Genomic DNA, 20126 nt, shown 5'->3' with positions numbered 1-20126 from the left:
AGTAAATTTTATTAGCATCAATGGTCATCAAAGAATCAAAAAGAAATTTTTTTACATGGCAATAAGCAAAAGAAATTTATTAAGGGCTACTAAAAGTAGAATATATAACAAAATTAGGGGGCTATTATAGGAATTAGCATATTGACTTACATTTTTTATTTATGAGAATTAAAAATATATAAAAAAATCTATCTAAGATATATCAGGAATAATTATGGTATTATATGGTCAGTGATCTTGGATCCCCGTACCATACCAAACAAGTTACTCATGAATACCCAGGAATTTTTAATCACTGGATCATGGCCAACCAAACACAGTGATTTTAGATTACTGGAGATCAAATCATCCTAGTATTCAGATCACCGGGGATCTTAGATCACCGTGATGATCCTGTTGGGGTTACCAAACGCCCCCATAGTGAATCACCAAAAGCTCGTATCTTCTCCTCTTCTCTCTCTTATTTCCTTTGCTTTCTCTTGCATCTCCAGGATTTTGAGATGTGGAGAAGTCTTGTAGTTTCTCCCCCAATAAACAACGATCTGCTCCATCGATCTGCCAGGGACCGGCAACTTCATAACATGGGATTGTAAGGCATAGTGATTCGAGGTAAGCTTCCGTACACGACTTGAGTGACAATAAGTAACCATGCGCGTGCTACAGGGCACTTGAACTAATTCACATTGCACGTTGCATCAGTAGAATATTAAGAAGAAGAAGAATATTTTATATATGGTGTCACTAATAACTAAAAGAGAAAAACATTAATAATACTGTTACAATAATATTTACAGTGTAATACTGGCAGTTCTCATAATCAGATGTAAAAGCAACATGATTATCAAATCATATAGGATATTTATGCTGACATTTCCAACTGGGCTTCCTATTTTGATCATGCAAATCTGACGGTCATGCCAATGCCAAATGGACAAAATTCCTGTTTATTCCAAAATTCAAAAGCTCCATGGCACAATTTGACTTATATTCTTCCAGTGACTTTAGAATCTGCTATCACAGAATGCTTGGATGGTGAACTTGATCCCCTGAAAGGACTGTGGCTAATGAACAATTTTCCAAACTTCTTCATAGAATTCATCAATTTCTTAGCACTGGACTTCTCTAAGTCTTGCTTCATGCATGCATGTCCTTTCTCAAGATCGTTGATCCGTACCCGCATCCGAGCCAGCTCAAGTTTCAGCTCGCGGTTCTCCCTCCTTAGTGATGCATAGTTATCTCGAGGAGACATTGCTGCACTGAGTGCTCCATTGCTGATCCGTCGTGATTGGTATGCTGTTTTCTGGTTGTCTTCTGAAAAAGAGCAGCATAGAGCATTTCGGAGTCTTAACTGTTCAATATACAGCACCTGAACAATTGCCTGAAGAGGAAGTCGTTCATTCTGAGCAGCATGAGCACTAGCTTCCTCTGAGAGCTTTTGAAAATCAATGAGTTTGCAGAGCCTCTTCCTTTCTAAATCTGACAGTCCCTGATGAGCCTGAAAAATGGGATCCGTGAGTCTAAATCCACTATAAGAATCCATTATCAGTACAGATTTAATTAAAAAATCTACCACTAGCATAATCAAGTTTAATCAGTGGAAAATGGGTGATTCCTACTAGCGTCAAGGCCCACAAGAGTAGAATCGATCGATGTTCAAACCACTTTAATAAATTAAACATAAGATAGCTTTTTTTATTAACCATTTTTCTGGTTGAATTTAATATGCACAAGCAACCAATCTATGTTGTTTATATATAAGGGGAAGAAGTGAAATCTCATTACTAGGATCAGTGCTTCAAGTAGCCTGCTAATGGTTTTTATTCTTAAACACAGATACCTCAATGAACTAGTGGGGCTTTGCACTTATTTTCCTTCAAGGTACAAAAAACAAAAATGATGGGCAAAGATCACAAGCTCTTTTCAAGATGTAGTATTACAAGAAATAATATGTAATATGATTTTTAAGTTGTGGAATTATATAAATTATCTTACCTTAAGGTAAATATCAATAGCACGATACAATCCATCATCTGTTGTGCGTGCATATCCTGGTAAGGTATCTGCAATAACTATGAATTTGGCAAGCTTAAGATTTGCATCTGGAGCGATTTCGGCAAGGTAACTGTCTACTAATTTTGCAACTTTGACTAATGCTGTCTGAGAGGGAGGATTAGGGCCATCAGAATCATAACCCAAACCTCCATCCTCACTCTCATCCTGCTGAGAGAAGATTACGAGAATCCTATGAACTGTGTCAACATCAAATAATGTGTCCCCAGCATGCTGAAAAGATGGTATTAAAAGATCATCAAGAGTTGCCATTTCGAGTTGTGACCCAATTCTCCTCTCAAGACTTAACCTGCAGGACATTGTGCAATCAAGCATCACTGCTGACCGCAGGAGCCCAAACAGAAAACTCATTGGCACAGCAAGTTTTTCTGCAGGCAGAAGACTAGCGATAGTCTCAACCACTGTCTTTTCCTCAAAACCAATGGAACCAGGCATTAGTCCAACTCTGAGATGACTTGTTGCAGTCCATAAGGCAGGTTTCCTCTTGAATAGCTTCTCTGCATAATTCACCAGTGATGCTCCAATGCTCTCAGGATGGACTCCTCGACATTTCATGGCTTCTATGACTCTTTGATACAAGTCAATCCGAAGGACAGAGAGGTCTTCAATCCACCAGTCACCATTACATTTTGCCTGTTTGTTCATATGAAGCCTTCCAGAACTGCTGTACTCTAATCGTGAGAAGCTTGAGGCTATCTGCTCTGCACAAGCCTTTGAAGCTATTGCATCTGTACACCTTCCAACTATGTTAAGTTCATCTGCAAGTGGAAAAAGGCCTTCACATTGTTGCAAGACTTCAACAGACATTTCAAGGCTTTTGCAGACAACACCATCAAGGTAAGCTTCTGAACGGGAGGATAGGTTTTCAGTTGCATATTCTTCCGTCATCTCTAGGTAATATGACACACAACATAGTTGAGCAACATTTGCAGTTGTGATCTCAAAGTTTATGCCATAGCAAAATTTGGCAGCCAGCTCAAATGAATCAGCACCACCAGGTAAGGTAAGCAACTCTATCCTCGCAATATCAGCATCTCGGTGTTCTGCTATTAACTTCCGAATTCGACCACTTCGAGAGACAAGTGGAAACTGCATTTCTTCAGATTGGAACAGTTAAAAACATTTTGAAATGTCTGATAGAACAAAAGATGGGCACTTAGTAATAAAGTATTTGGTCGCGTCTATCAAGTTTGCAGATGCATACAGGCAGGTGGGCTGGCCAGTGTACAGGTGGCTATGGTACGAGTGATGCAAAATTGAAGACAGCAACGAATTGGTTCATTGAAGATAGAGAATCATATTGTACTAAGAAAAAGAAAGGATAGGGAATTATTTCAATATGGGTGTATCGAAGCATGGTATTCATAATAAGAGAGTAAAGGATCCAGAAATCATAAATAAGTTGCTTACTTTTTACAGTCTGGGTTTGTGTCAATCCAATTATTAGATTTAGATAAGGCAAACAAGAATCAATTACACACTCAAAAATACTTCATTCTGCCAACATCTTTTCAATCCTCCACTTTTGCTTGGTAAGGACTTTCCTTTTTAGTTTAGTGTCTTAAGAAGGTCCTTAAGATATGTAATATTTCATAGTAACACAAGGTTACATTCAGAATTTATTCACTGACATAATACAACTTGATTTAAAAAAAATATCCCATCAACCTAAATAGTGGTCTCACTGCTGCCCTGTGCATTTAACATGTAGAAAAGCACTCCAGTATTGTCTTAGAATCGTCAAATTTTGAAAAGTAGGAACTAGACCACCCAACTTGTCCCAATAAAATCCTAATAAAAAATAAAAGAATAAAAATAACAATTCAGAATATATTATTATGGAGTATTAACAGTTCATAAGATGATAAATGAAAAATAAAATAGCGTAAATCCTTGGATGAGGATATACGAAGAAAATCAATTTCCAGACTCCACAAGATGCTTAAGGCCAACTAAAATAGAAGCTTAAGCATTCTTTTAGTCTTTCTTCATGTATAGTGAACTTAATTACAGTACCTTTCGGAATTCCATTTCGCAGTCCAATTACTTAAATGGGTCTTCAGATGGCCAAACAAGTTATGCTGAGGATAAGGCCCATATTATATAAGGAGATGATTTACTGGAGAGGAAGAGACATTGAGATTGGAAATGCTTCTGCGGGCATAATACCAAAAATATCAGCATCCCTGGTCCTATGCATAAAGTGAGTTATCTTGACCTTTAAGAATTCCATAGCCTTAAAACTTCTCTAATCAGAAAAGTTTCTTTCTAACAAGGTAACATCCTCCGAGCACCAGCTGTATAAGCAATATCCATCATATAACTTGTGCAGTCATCTTAAGAGGCTCTAAGCCAATTATGAAATAAGAAGGAATTTGAATAAGTTCTTGCTGCATGTATACATTTCTCCCTTGAAAAGCACTTTTGTTGTTTTTCTTGCCTCTTGCATTCAACAAACACATATCTAGAGGTATCGCCATTCCATTCAATCAGATTTAACTCCCGTTCCGCCACCGATACTGCTCGATATGCCCCAAACCGGGCAGTGGGGATGGTTCTGCCATCCTTGCTTGAATGTATATCCTTGTATCATGCATTGCATAGCTATCCCCTTCCGAACTTTTGCATTAACTTTAAGTCTCTCTATTCTGGTGAAATAATAACATTCAAGTGTTTCCTTTTTCTAAAAACTAGAGTTGAAGGCATAAAAAAGTGCTAGAAAATCTATTAGCTAAGCCTTTTTGGCTCAAAAACACAGACGCAGAATCTTAACTACTCCAACTCATGTTAATAATTAAAAAATAATTTCAAATTTTCTAGTACCCTCCAATGCCAGAAGGAAACTCGAGCTTGTCAAATTATTTAAACATGACATTAGTACAATGTTCTGAATGATAAATTTTAAAAATACTTGGGTTCTTTACTATTATCATGTTTCATATAGCAACATAGTTCTACATACTGTTCATGACTATAGAATAAAATTTAAATCCCTGATTTCATCAATTATTGATGATATCGACTTCAAGAACATACTGAAACTTTGGGTGAATTTGCTTGCAAGTTCAAAAAGGATGATTTAACATCGGTGGAACCAGTATCGGGCACCATACCGGTTCTCTAGTGGGACGAGTCGGTACAGGCCCGCGCTGTGCAGTGTCGGGCCCGTATTGACACAGTAGAAGAGGCGAGGCATAGCGCGGACCTGTACCAACACAGTAGAAGAGGTGGAGGATAGGGAGAACGAGAGAGAAAAAGAGAGAGAGAGAGTGGGGGAGGGAGGGAGGCCGGCAGAGGCCGATGTCGAGCAGCAAGGGGAAGTTGCGGCCGTTCCTCTGTTTTGTTCAAAACAGGGGTCCGGCCGCTTTTTTAATTTCGCGATTTTTAATTTCGGCTGGACCCCTATCTGCCCCGGCGTCGGCCTCTGCCGGCCCTCCGCCAGCTTCCCTCCCTCCCCAGCTCGCTCTCTTTTTTCTTCTTTTTCCTTCTCCTTCTCCACCTCCAGCAACGGTTTTCGTTTCCGTTGTTGGAACCGTACCGGTGGGCCATCGGTACGGCTCGGAACAGCCACAAACCGCCCGATTTAGCACGGTTCCGCCGACCTTGGGCTGATTCCTTTAAATTGTCCATGAAATTGAGGCTACAACAGGAGTTGATCACCTCATGATTGTTTGATTGATGGGACATAATTAACCTTCATGGTTCAAGTTTTGCTAATAATTGTTCCGCGCTGACTCACCAGGTGGAGGCACATGTCCCTGTTCAGCTTCTGCAATTGCAATAAAAGCTACACAAAGGCATGACAATATGGCAAATGACAAGTCATCATTAGCTATGAGTTCAATTATAACCTTGTCCCTCCTTTTTGTGTCTTGTAAACCTTAAAAGAATTGGTATCTATATTAGATTTGACCAAATTGGAAGTTTCTAACTATGTAATGAGCATTGAATAATTCCATTTGGTTTCCAGAAATCTCAAAATTTTAGTCGCTTACTTTTTCTCTCCAAAACTACTTTATTGTTTAACAAGATTGCATACTGCATCTAGGACTTCTAAATAAAGCTGAACATTTTTGGATGTTATCTTAATAAAATGATGTGGCATTCTGGTCACTTCAAAATGATAACTTTGACGGCTCTCTTAACAATATCTCATTTTGGTCACTTCAGAATGGTTCCTTTGGAAGTTATTTTATACCAGATTCCAGTCACACTATATTGATATTTTTGGGCCATATCTTTACAAAATGATACCTTGTTCTGCTCATGTAAACCCAGTCAACCTTGGAGTGGAGTTAATAAAATAATACTACATTTTGGTCAATGAGAACAAAAATTTCAATATATAATTTCCATCTAACCTTCATACCTTCTTCTTAATAATATGTTACCATGGTTTTTTTTTTTTTTTTGGAATTCCTTTTACACAAGGTTGAAAAAAAAAATATTAGTAAACAAAAATATAGGAACATCAACAATAAAGAATAACATAAGTGAGGAACATGTTTGAATGACAACATCAACAATAAAAGGTTGGATTTACCCACAAGGAAACATCAGCCAGTAGAAAGAAAACAAGAGCTATTGAATGTCTGTGTAAGAAACACATATCAAACAGAGAACTTCAAGTCAGGAAAGTGATATAAAATATTGCACTGAACTATCTTTGACATGCTGAGATTTCTGCAGAGTTTGGACCCATGTATTATCCATGAAAACTATACACATTGGAAATCAAGCATCAAACCCGAGAAACAATTTGGGAACAACAGCAAGTTAATTTCCAATCCAATCAGCACTTTATGGGTGTTGTTACACTACAACATACCAATTGAAATTTGGAAAATCATGAGAATACTTGGTTAACTTGCTGATGTATTTAGTTAGATTTCCAGAAATCCAAAAGATTGGAAAAGTACTGTGGTGCTGTCAACAAGGATAAAGAGAATGTAAGAAAATTTCCTAATTATTGTGGAATTAAGCTCCTAAACAATGCTATGAAGTTAATGGAAAGGATGACAGAGCAAAAACTAAGAAAATTTTAGAGAACCAATTGGCTTTGTGCTGATGGACAACAATGGAGGTACTTTCTTAGGCAATAAGTAGAAAAACTTAATGAAAAGAGATGATCGACACATGGTCCTAATCAATTTGGATAAAGCTTATGATCAGTAGCAAGAGAGAGAATATGGACTTTAAGAAGGAAAGATGTGCATAGACGATCCATTGAAATTATAAAGGACAGATATGTTGCAGCAGCAAAAGGTATCTTATGGCATGACAAATGTGTCTTCAGCGACCATAGGGCCAATATCTTTATATATTAATCATAAATGAACTTAATAATAATATTTAGAAAGATAAACCAAAGTGCATGTTACTTTCTTATGATATAAGTCATTGATGATAACAGGAGAAGACTTAATTAGACTCATGGGGCAAAGATCTAGTAGATAAGGGCTTAATAGTCAGTATCAAAGAATGCAGTATTAGTGAACATAGGAGCAAATATGAGTCCACAGTCAAGATTAAGAGACAAGAAACCATAAATTGATTTTTTCATTATTTAAGATTTACTCTACAAAAATGGAGAGATAGTTGAAGAGACATGTAATAGAATTAAAGCTGATTAAATGTAGTGGAGAAGTGCCTATGGATCATTATATGATTGCCACATACCTTGGAAACTTTAACTAATAAACCTATGGCTGCACATATGGTTCAGAATTCAGGTTGCTTTGGATCAAAGGACAAGAGAAAACTAAATAAAACGCAATTGCTCATTAAACTTTTGAACTAGAACCAATCAAAATTGGAACCAAAGCAGACCACATAAAGATCACGTTGATTCTTGAGCAACCCAATATTAGAAAAGAAAAATCACATTTTCAGCAAGATCAAATATTTATTGTATTCAAAAAAAAAAGCATTAAGAACAACTAGAAAAATAATGTAAACTAACAGATAATCTATTTAAAACTGTCATTCAATAAGAAAACATAAAAAATAAACTATAAACCTTGGGTATAACATGTTATAACAACAACAAAATCCAATCTTCTATTCAACAAGCAAAAACAAACATAAACCATAAGCTATGATATAATAAACTTTGACATAACATTATACACTTTATTTAAATATATAATATTATGTCATATGTGTTTAATAAGATTGATAAGGTTAAGCACAGATAGCATTATCCAAACCCTTGATTCAAAATTGGACCAATGCATTTAAAACGAGAATCACAACCAACTTTATCCATGGTTAAAACCTGAACTAGCATTATCCAAACCCTTGATTCAAAATTCAACCAATGCATTTAAAATGAGAATTACAACCAACTTAATTAAAACAATTCATTTTGGTTTTTAGTTAACCGAAAACCATGCATAATCTCCGTCCAATAAAACAAGCTAAATATAGAAGAAATGGAAATGTTAAGATTGATTTCTGGTAGAACAAAAGGGGACAAAATGAGAAAAATATAACTTACAACGCCAAGGTAGCCATACCATACTGATGTGGTACAGAGGGCGCATCGACACTTAGGCCCTGTTTGGGGGAGCTGTTAGTAGTAGAGCTTTTGAAAGTTGAGCTGTTGAAAATAGAGCTGTTTGAAGCAGAGCGTTTATAAAAAGCTGTTTGCTGTTTGGTAACTAAATTTCTAAAGTGCTGTGGCACTTTAACATGTGTTTGGTAAACAAACTGAGAAAGTACTTTTGTGTGACAAGATGACCATAAAGGACATTACCAGTATTATATAACAGAGTATAATAAAATATAATATGTATTAATACATAAATATATGATATAGTATAATATTAATGTAATGTAATATAATATTACTATAATATAGTACTATAACATTATGTATTATAGAATAATAATTTAATATAATATTAAATTATTTAACATAACATATCAATGTATTACAATATAATATAATATAATATTATATTTATAGTATAAAACAATAATAAATATATAAAATATTATAATTATTAGTGTAAATTAATTTTTCATCCTTCTAATGACCATTTATCTCTCTAACAAATTTTCTAGCTATATGATAAAATTGGTTAAATAATTACTAATATTTTTATTTATTTATTTATTTATTTATTTAGATCAGATTATTTGCCACTCACTTATTATTATTTTTTTATTTTATTTATTTATTTATTATTTTATTTCATTGAAATATAGAGGGGTCGCCGGCCATGGATGGTGGTCGGCATGGTGGCTGCCATCGTGGGCAGCCATGAGCTCCCAAAACAAAAAAAAAAGGAGGAAGAAGGAACAGAGGCGGCGACATTGAGAGGAAGAAGAAGATAGAGAGGGAGAGGGAGAGGATGGGTGAGAGAGGAAGAGGCGGGATGAGGGTTTTGGGACAAAAAGGGTGATTTAAATGGGGGTATTTTGGTCCAAAAAACAGCTTCCCGACAAAGCTGAAAACATCGTTTTTAGAAAGCTCCAAATTGGAGCTTCTTCCCAAAAGCTGTTTTCAGCTTTCCGCAAAAGCTGTTTTCAGCTTTCCGCAAAAGCTGAAACAGCTTTCCGAAAATTTTACCAAACACCATTTTTTTTATCTTAAAATACTTTTGGAGGGCCAGAAAGTGCTTTTTGGCCCTCCAAAAGCTCCCCCAAATAGGGCCTTAGTACACCGAATTGGCCCCTATATCGAGCCTACTGATATAATAACAGGGTGGCATCGGTACAGGGCTTGGTAGCGAGGCGGTGTACCTTGTACAAAGCCATAAAAGTTGCACCAATTAGGGACAAAGTGACAGGACTAATTAAGAAGGTATTGAAATATACAACCAAGGTCCGCAATCTCGGTATCGGATATGCATCCTATACCAAAATAGCTTTCTAACCATTTTTCTCAATTTTTATTTCGGTACACCTCGATACATGTCAGTACACTTTCGTACGGGCCAGAACGCATCCTGGTACACCTTGGGACGTCTTGGTATAGATTGGTACACCTCGGTATAGGACGGTATGCTTGAGGTAGAACTAAATAGGAATACTTGGCTCAAAAGTATTCCTAAAGCTAATCAAGGTTGGCAGAACCATTCCAAATTGGTGGTACAACCCATACCATACTATACTAGCCCACTATTAGGATGGTTTGGGCTTTTGAAATGGCAAAGGGGGGAAAAAGAAAAAAATCGGGCCAAACCAGCACAGACAATCCAATTTTGCCCAATTTCAAGCAGTGTTGACCTAGCACATGCTAATTTGTAGGGGTCAAACTAACCCCCTATAAAACCCTCAATCTCGTCCCCTATCTCAACCCTCAATCAAATACGTCCTTTTCTCTCCCTGTCTCTCTCTATCCGAGTTCGATGGCCTCTCTCTCTCTATCTACTTTTGATGGCAAGTAGGACGCCACCATCAATCACCTTTGCTTTCCTCAACCTTGGCATCACCCTCCCCAAGCTTAACTCCATTGTTGCTTTCTACATTTGCCCTTTTGTTGTTATTAGGGTTGGTCTTGGAGGTCTCAATGAGGATCTTAACAACCTCAATCTCCATCAGCTCCACCACGTCCACCACCATGTCAAAACCCTCATGCATCCCTCACTCCCTCCATCTCTCTCTCTCTCTCTCTCCCTCTCTCTTTCTTCTAGTACTAGTACCTAACTAGCACGATCCGATGTACGTGTGTTGATACGATACCATACTGGACTCAACACCTACTAGCATAGGGTCCTGGCACCAAGGTTTGCCACCTCAGTACCGGATCCTGTACTAGAACCATGCTGATATAGTGTCGGTACGTACCATGCAGAGGTTGGTTCGGCGTATTGAGACTCAGTACATCCCTCGTACCAAGTTCCGGTTTGGTACCACTATGATGTGGTACGCCTAGTATGAAGTGACACGCACCAATGGGATGAACCTTGCCTAGCACCAGTCCTATCAACTATGAAGCTAACACCAAATAGTTGGGACAAGGCCTAATGTTTATGGTACCATATAGTGCAAGAAAAACATACACATCCACTATTAATCTAATACCTAGCTCTTAGACCGCAACTATGATAAGAGCTTATGGATTTAAAGTTCCAAAGTCAGAAGGGCTGTTGAACGAGGAGATAGGGCAACAAATTGTCTACTACCTAGCAAGAAATTTCTACAACTTGGGTACTTGATAGACTTTGATAGGCCTGAAGGAAAATCTAGCTCCCTTTCCACTTAAACCAACTTGTATGTCCAATAGAAATACCACGATGTGGGAATATCCTAGAACTAGAGTAGAGGGGGATGTGCACTCATGTATAAGGCAAATGGCATTTGAGTGAGATAAAAGTTGGTGATTTTCTAAAGTCAGGAAGATAGGAAATTGGCATTGGTTGATGATTGAATGCTCAAAAGTTGTGCCATTGATCATGTCACGAAGGAAGTTGTTTGGACACATGATCTATATGTCAAGTTTCCTAGTGTTTGGAAGAGCCCAGCATGGGAATCTTCAAAAAAGTCAGATATGAAGACCTAAACTTTTATGTGTACAAGTATTTATGTATGCATACAATGAATAATGAGCTAAACCTATGATTCATAGGATCATAAATTTTGATAAAATGGTTTCTAATTGTTTTGTTCGACTTCATAACTTTCATGTAGAAGTGCCAAAATTAGACATGTATATTATGAAGTGCCAAAGACTGTCATAAGCACTCCAAGCATCCAAGTCTTTGACATGTCAAAAAACGTAAGTTGCAACAATAAGTTTCACTCGACATATTTTATTGCATTCTTCATTTTCAACATCTCATAGTAGATGAGTTTCTACGGAAGAGTTTTCTTTTTCGTTGTCAAAAATCACCCTTTTATCTAGCTTCTTTCATGAGTATTGAACACACACATGCACATACACACACACATATATACCAGCATGGACTGTCAAACTAGGCCGAACCGGGCCCCATACCGTCAGCCCGTACCAAGCCAACCTGGCAGGCGACCGGGTCGATTCACCTGTGGGGTTTGTAACCAGTTCCGAACTGGTCAGAACTGGTCCCAAACTGTACAGAATCGGTGCAAACCGGCCGGTTCAGCGCACAACCGGTGCGAACAAGCCGGTTTCGTGCACAACCGATGCAAACTGGCCGGTTCCGCACAGATATGGTGCGAACCGGCCGGTTCCGCGCAGAACCAGTCCGAACCGGCTGGACCGGTTCCAAACCAGTTCTCCCCCTCTTTTCTTTTTAAATGATGGGATGTTGGGAAGGCCTTTCCAACATTCTCCTTCAAACCCCCCTCCTGCAGCCAAAAACACGATGATTCAAGGAGCATCCAACCCAAAATAAGGCATGCTTTATCTTTCCTACCTCATTTCCTCTTTTTTTAAGAAAAAACAAAAAATACCTCAAAATTTGCAAAATCAGGGGAGATCATGCAAATATTTATTTTGGCTTTATTTCATAATAATCTATGGATGATCCACACAATTCCACAAATTTTTTTAATTTTTGGATTATATATAATTTTTAAAATTAAAAAAATATATTTTTGGATTAAAATTAAAATAAAATAAAATTCAAAAAGACTATAAAATCAAAAGCGTATTTAGAGGCATGCAAGATACTCTCTAGCTAAATTAGATATTTATTTATTTAAATTTTGATGCGATCATGTGCATATTGGCTTAGGCCTAAATTTTTAAAAAATTAAGAAATAAGTAGCCTTTTATGCATGCCCGCGAGTCTAAAAAAATATATATAGCATCCATGGTAGGGTTCTACATGAATCTGATCTCAAATTAATTTTTTAAAATATTTATATTTAAAAATTATTTTTTTATTTAAAAATAATTAAAAATATACAATTAATACCAAAAATTATAAAAAATAGTAGTATGTATTATTTATTTCAGAAGTATTTTATGAAGTAAAAATATTCTTTTTGAATTTATAGTATTTAAACATATTTTAAAATTTAAAAATTAGGTTCGCAATTCCATGTATGGTGAAAGAAGCGTACGCAATGTGTGCAAATGTATATTTATGTATATGGTCAAAGGTATGCATATTAAATGCTTAAAGGGCTTTCATCCCTTGGTAGCCACGTAAGCACCTAGGTACCCACCTATACTACATAAGGAGTCCACCACCTAGCCTTGCCAAGGCAATTTGACAACCTTGCACCCGAAACTAAGAGCTCTTTCACTCTAAACCTTGAGATTTCACTTTCATGATTTCAAACTCACATGACCAACTACAATAAAGTGACACCTCTTCCACAAAATATTGTTGTTTTTCTTCTAATTCTAGAAGACTATGTTTTGTCATTATTTATTAGTAAATCGACACAAATTAGAATCTTAAGAAACATACATGGCAGAAGCATGATAAAATCATCTCCCAAAAAAAAAATTTCAGGAAACATGAGATCTAGTTTTCCTTTTCTTGTTTTGGAAAATCAATTTTGAGCTTTTTACCCTTTTATCAAGTAAAACCAAGTTGGTTAAATAAGCTCAGACAAAGTAATATTCATTTCTTTTTAAAGCATTGCTTCCTCTAGCAGATGCTTTACTTATATGCGATAGTTATGGAGGTGTACAATCTGATGAATATGAGCTATATGATGAAAAGTTGTATAAATGGTAGACATATATTGAGAGGAAGCAAGGTGCATTATTTTCCAATTGATGCTTTGAAACGATGAGAAAAAGTATTTTGTCTGAAGCGGTGGTGAGAAAAAACAATTCATATTCATATAAGTTGCTAGGCATGTAAATTATTCTAGAATTACTACTTTATTGACTATTATAATACAAAACAACATGCTTTTTTAAAAATATACATAATTCTTCATTATCACTAGATGTAACAAAGGAAAAAAACCTCATGTACAGAATTACCTTATGTAATGTGAAGTTCACACCATTTACATCAATAGTAATATCACTAGGAACATCCAAAAATATCCTACAAGAAAATTTTAGCAAATTAGTGATGTAAAGGAAAAAAGTAAAAATAATAAATTAACAATCTAAGAGAAAGATATAATGTGCTTTGAATTAAGCCTCCACCAAGAGTGAAGGATAACAATACAACAAGGAGCAACAGACTAGTACTTTACTATGTAAATTTAAATCTCAAATAAATTTCTAAAATTTTATGCCTTCAATAATATTAGTCTCGAAAAATAAAGTGGTATGTTGCAGTAAGGCAGTAGCACCATCTAACCACTATAAGCCCATCAGATTCTAGACTTGAGGCTTATTGGGCATAATTTCTTATGAAGAAAAAAAAGTACACATTGCCATCATAGATGACATAACTTGTTGCAAGGCATGTCATCTCTAGGATGCAAAGAAAAGAAATCTGGATTTTGTTTTCACATTTTCTTGGGATCTTCTGCAGAAAACTGATGGACCAAAAAACAGATCTTATGCAAGTAATCTGCAGATTTATCATTTCTATAAAGGAGATCAAGATTTAAAGAAAAAAAAAACTTAATAGTTTAACATCCTTGTTCTACAAAACTTTAATCATCAGTTATGTAACACAACAATGCAATATATGTTCATATTGTCTCATGAGATCAATCTTAGATTTCCTTTACTCAGGGCTTGATTGTCCTCCAACTTTCAGTATCTGCATATATTCTTAGTTCTTTCTCTTCCTGCTTATAGCTATTCCCCAATAATATACCATGTGGTGTACTTGATGAAACACAGGAAGTTGTTCTTTGTTTAACTCTTTTATTATTTTTCATAATATTTTTCCCCTCCTTGCTCAAAGATCCACGTGACCAAGAGTTTAAGTTTTAGACATGTGAAAATTTGAAAAAGAGGAATTGCTTTCGACATTTATGTGACAGCAATCTTCCTGCCCCAAGAACAATTCCTTGATGTGGACTACTTGAGCTGCCTTAGTGAGTTCTGTAGGTATCACCACTAGCACCTAAAGGAACAACATGATTACACCTTCTTCACTTTGTTTTTGTACCCAACCTTGAAGACATGGCAGTCTTGTATGGGTTGTCCCAAAACATGACAATAGAGATAGTAAGTCATTGGGGTTACCTATTTTGTCTGCCTAGTGAGGCCTCTTGCATTTCGGCAATTGCACTGAAGGTCCAACCTGCTGTAAGGTTTAGCCTGACGTATTTGTAATGTTTTTAAGTCATTTAGGATCATAGTTTGTTTAGTAATGCTGATTTCTGGAAATTAAACCATATTGAAGCTTAATGCATTGTAATTAACTTTCGACTGCTTATGAACATATTTTGTTTTCCTACACTTTTCCCTAATTGGTGTAATCTACATAAAATTTTCTCTATTTTTTAAAATTTTCTATATTTCCTCTTGTTCTTTTATTACATTATTTTTTTCTCAATACATATTTCATCCTATTTCATTTTACAAACAAGTCTAAGCTAGCAAAATCCCATCTAAAAATATTACATTTATTTTCATATTAATCTCATCTAAGCAAGGAAAAATCCATATATGCATATTTCATTACTTAAACTGAATAACCTATCAAACCAAGAAAACATCAATCTAAGAATATGTCATTCTATTCCATATCAATGACCCATCTAAGTAAAAAACAAAAAGAAAAGAGAACCATATATGCTTGTTTCATTCTATTTCATTTGAACAAGCCATATACACAAGAGAAAACATATAGAAATAAGAACCAATTTATTTCATTATTTTAATATGCAGTTTACCCATCATAATAACAAAGCTTAAATAAAATAACACATTTGATAATTAAAGTCTTGAATAAATATGTGATTCAATTGTACTGGTCAACTTTAGAAAATATTAACCATTTTAACCTTTCAAACAAACAAATAGCTTCAGCTGTTTTCAGCTGAACCTACCAAAACTGAACCAAAATTGAATGAACATGGATGAAAAATTGACCAAACCTAAAAATTTCTATCAATTTGGTTTGGTTTCAGCCAAACTTAAAACCTTATTTTATTTTTTGTTAAATACCCTCCTTGCGAATCTTTCCTTCCAACGGAGATTTATCCTTGTCTAATCAATTCCTTTTGCAGTCACATAGAACATAAAGAATACCAAAATTATTGTCTTCTTATCTTGTGCACACACTTGCTATTTTATCAAGAGCCATCCCATTTTCACTAAAATTTATGAAGTTCTTTTTATTGAGATAATAGAACCTGCACCACTTTGTCCTTCAATTTTAATCAATGACCAGCGCCACTTGGTCAAAGAAGGAAATCGACTTGGCATGCCACACACCTGATTAATTACATCCTATGTGTGAGTATGAGATGTCCTTTAGGGAGACATATGCCACTGTAACCCAGACTACATCGGAGCAGTTTTATTTTTGTCATGCCCCGAAATTTAAACTTGTGAATGCCATCGTGTGAGCATCAAAATCGGTCTACATGTCATTCAAATTTTTAACATTCTTGAAATAAAAATATATGATTTTGAATAATGTCAAGTTGTCAACCAATGTATTATAAACCATAGTGCTTAAATAAAAGTCTGCTTGCAAATTTAAACATATCTAACTATACATAATACTATTCCTCCAATGAAATAAACAATCATGCAAAACTATATTTTTGTTGTCGCTTCAATAATCACTCAATCCACAAACAATTACATAATTTCTCTCTTCGAAATGGGTCCATTATATATCTCACCACTAACTCCAAAAAGATCGTAAAATAAGTGCAATGAGCTTTGTTGCTCCACATGTAAATCTGTATCATGATCAAGAATTTATATCTTCACTGAAAAGCACATGACTCCTAAATTATAATACATAATTCAAAGTATAATTAAAACTCCAAATATGGTTAATTGAAACAAAATCAAAATTTTCAATAAGGCAACTATTGTAAAACAAAAGGATCAAAATACATGATTTTTCAAGAATCTGCAAAAGGTAATTAGGTGCATGGTAAAATGAAGATTTTGGAAATCCAAAATAGCCAATTCAAGTTCTTCCTTCTTCCTCTTCGCCTCCCCCAGCCCCTGGCAAGTTAGGTCCGCTAAGAGGTGGGGCTTAGTAGGTGACTCACCTACTTAGGTCAAGCAAGAGACAGAGTTATTAGGGTGGTCAAGCAGGTGATCATTTGACAGGTTAAATACCAATAGTGTCCTTAAGAATAGCACTTATTTACATTTACTTAAGACATTGCATGTAAGTAACAAAATAATCCCCATTTAACTCTTAACAAAAATTGCTCAAAAAATCAAATTCCTTAAGGATTATAAGTTGCTTTCTTAGATCTAGTTCATAAACTCTATTATGATAGGCCATTACTAAAATCCAGAAGTCTGATAGAAAAAATCTTTTAGATTAGTCTTTAAGGTATATCACCTATTTAGCACTATTCAACACTGAGTGCATTGACAGAAAGTACATATTTCAATCTGACATATATATATACACACAATACATGTCTAAGTACGAAAGGTCATTATATTTATTTGCATATCTTTTTTTACATACTGATTCAATGCTTGATAAATCCAGCATAACTTCTACAATACATTATTTTCAACACTCTTAAAATTTTATAATAAACAAAGCATGTTAACCAAATAGAATGTTATGAAAGCAATAAATTTGAGATAAAATTGATTTTTCAAATCCTGAGCATAGGTTTTCTTCAAGTCCACCAACAAAATTCCCATATGATTTATGGAGATAAAAATGTATACCTATCCACATCGTTCTAACGAAATAGAATGTTATGAAAGCTAGATGACTGTTTAAGTTGGTCTCTAACATGTCACTACTATGCTGGCAGACTCGGGGATTTCAAGGCAGCTGCAAAAGTGGCCTTAAGGCGTGTCGAGCTTGTGTATTATAAACCTAAAGAGGCCTGCGATACAATGAAGAAAGCTGGCAGAGCAGTTATGTCATGATTATCCTTTAGTCTTGACTAGTATTTAGCAATGGAATACCTTCTTTTGTAATAATTACAAGGTTTCTTTTCTTAATTTAGATAAATTTACTCTCTTGCAACAGTTTTCTACAACACTCTAAGCAATTTATTTCATGGTAATCATTGCGATGATCTAAAAACCTAAGTTACGCACAGGATGGAGTGAGGGCTATAGTGAGAGAGAGGGTGGGGGAACATGGACGTGGTTTGTTTCACTTACAGCATCAAAGACTTGGAAGTATATATTCATAGATTTATTTTTATAGCACAAGTTTAAAATACTATAATTAAAAGCCTATAAAATTGATTTTTCAAACCCTAATCATAGGTTTTCTTCAAGTCCACCAACAAAATTACCATATAATTTATGGAGACAAAACTGTATATCTATCTACATGATTCATGTTGTTTGGAAAATGATATAACATTTATTTTATTATTAAGTGACACATGAATCAATTCCAACAACGAGAAACAAATTCACAATTGCTCAGTAAAGATGATGTGCATCTAGCCGCCAGGGTTGACTTCATGCACACTATTAATAAGAGTAGAGGGTGAGCTTTGGTGCAACAGTAAGATTGCTCCATCTTAACTTGATTGGTCCGAAATATGAAAATTATGATTCGCCGTACAGGCCCAAACCAAGCGGTGCAAGACGTACCATACCATATCGGTTCGATACCAGTACCCAATATGGGAGGCGTACCGGAACTCGATATGCCAAAAAGAATCCATACCGTATCGTACCGACACAGTACTAGTGTAGCACCGGTACGAAGTCCAGTATCGAGATGGTGAACCTTGATGAAAAAAGTCTATCTGATGCAAGGGTAAAGCTGCTTACATTAAACCCTCTCCCGACCCTACAATGGCAATAGCATTGGGCCACCCTTTTTAACAAGAGCACACTCCCATCACAGTAATAAACAAATTGAGAAGCAAGCACATTCTAATTCTTCCCAGAATTTAACTGATTAATGAAGAAAACGGATGAGCAAATTAAAAAAAAAAAGTAAAATAAGAAAAATGGCACTCCCAACCAGTGCAACATATGCAAAAATGAAAACTGTACCACCACCACACTGATTCTTACATGCTTTCCACCATTAATATGTGGTTGATTGTGACAGGCACAAACTTCTCATGTACGCGCAAAAAAAAAAAAAAAGAAGAACATTTTACCGTATCTTGCAACGTTACTAGAAACCAAATTTGCAGAAGCACTAAATACTTTCATTTCTTTTTTTTTTTTTGAGCAAAATGCGGAAAGCCACTTCCATGTCATTGACAAAGAAGAACCACATAATCAAACATATGAAACGGAAGATAGCAGCTAACTAGCAATAGCATAGCAAGCACAGCGGATGATAGAAATAGCAGAACTCAGGGCAGGAGTAGAGGTAACCAGTCATTGCATCGCTGCTGCTGCTGCTGCTGCTGCTGCTGAGATGAGCAAATGGGGAGGGACAAATGCTGCTGCTGGATCCTCTCCATTGAGGTAGCCCGGGGGGAAGCAGACATGAGGAGATGCGTAGTAAGGAAATAAGAGGCGAGGGAAGTCGCTGTTGGTGCTGCCGGTGCTGACCCTTTTTAATCAAACAGCTGACGTGCAATGGATTGCAACGGACCGAAGCCGGGGCACGGCCGTCGTGATGGTGGGTCATGCAATGCATTGCGCTATAAATCTTGTCTCCTTTTTGTCTTTCCTCCAGTTCAAGACACTTTTCCGAGTTATCGTGAGTGGTTGGGGCGGGACTGGAGATTATTTGGTGGTGGAACGAGGCTCTTAAAACCGGTAGTTTGGGAAATACCTCACGATCCGGGTACGGTGATTGCGACGGCGAAACCAAACGAAAGTGGCGCCTAGTGGAGCAGCATCATGAGCCCACCGCCTGATATGACAGCATTATTAGCAATTAGTGAGTCTTGACATTCCATTGCCTGCTTTCATCATGGATCTACCACTAGCTTCTTCCCCAGCCAAGCTTTTAGGTTCACTTTTGCTGCTCTGCCCTTTTAGTATTATAGTCTTTGCCGAAATATTAGTTCATCGATCTTGTCCGTATGCAAAAAGATGCCGATAACTTTCTTTGGATATGTCTTCTCGGAGATTAAGATATACGTATGCGCACATAATT

The 20126-nt window shown here is 36.1% G+C and overlaps 1 protein-coding gene across 3 annotated transcripts; it reads right to left on the bottom strand.

Annotated features, from left to right (window-relative positions):
- Window positions 1–704: 704 nt before the first annotated feature.
- LOC103696661 (Phototropic-responsive NPH3 family protein) lies at window positions 705–19744 on the bottom strand. 3 transcript variants are annotated; one of them, XM_088719818.1, is made up of 5 exons: window positions 19394–19535; window positions 13949–14015; window positions 8570–8671; window positions 1993–3167; window positions 705–1495 (listed from the first exon to the last, which is right to left on the bottom strand). In XM_088719818.1, the coding sequence occupies exons 4-5, from the start codon at window positions 3163–3165 to the stop codon at window positions 983–985; spliced, it is 1686 nt and encodes a 561-aa protein (XP_088575944.1). In that variant the 5' UTR covers window positions 3166–3167; window positions 8570–8671; window positions 13949–14015; window positions 19394–19535; the 3' UTR covers window positions 705–982. The 3 variants fall into 3 exon arrangements, with proteins under 3 accessions (XP_088575944.1, XP_038989814.2, XP_088575943.1); XM_039133886.2 differs by lacking the exon at window positions 8570–8671 and having other exon boundaries at window positions 1993–3159; window positions 19394–19744; XM_088719817.1 differs by lacking the exon at window positions 8570–8671 and having other exon boundaries at window positions 19394–19726.
- Between the last annotated feature and the right edge of the window lie 382 nt (window positions 19745–20126).

The sequence above is a fragment of the Phoenix dactylifera genome, chromosome 4 (assembly GCF_051530095.1).
Source record: "Phoenix dactylifera cultivar Ajwa chromosome 4, Ajwa_hap1_PhDact_Kaust_v1.1, whole genome shotgun sequence".
Lineage (NCBI taxonomy): Eukaryota > Viridiplantae > Streptophyta > Magnoliopsida > Arecales > Arecaceae > Phoenix > Phoenix dactylifera.
Note: the sequence above shows the minus strand (reverse complement) of the source record. Positions and strands in the feature narration are given on the sequence as shown.

Coding starts and splice junctions, on each gene's coding strand:
- LOC103696661 (XM_039133886.2), bottom strand. CDS start 19,509: ATGTCTGCTTCCCCCCGGGCTACCTCAATGGAGAGGATCCAGCAGCAG. Junction 3,160..13,948: donor TGAACTTCACATTACATAAG/GTAATTCTGTAC, acceptor GAAGAAATGCAG/TTTCCACTTGTCTCTCGAAG. Junction 1,496..1,992: donor CTATTGATATTTACCTTAAG/GTAAGATAATTT, acceptor CCCATTTTTCAG/GCTCATCAGGGACTGTCAGA.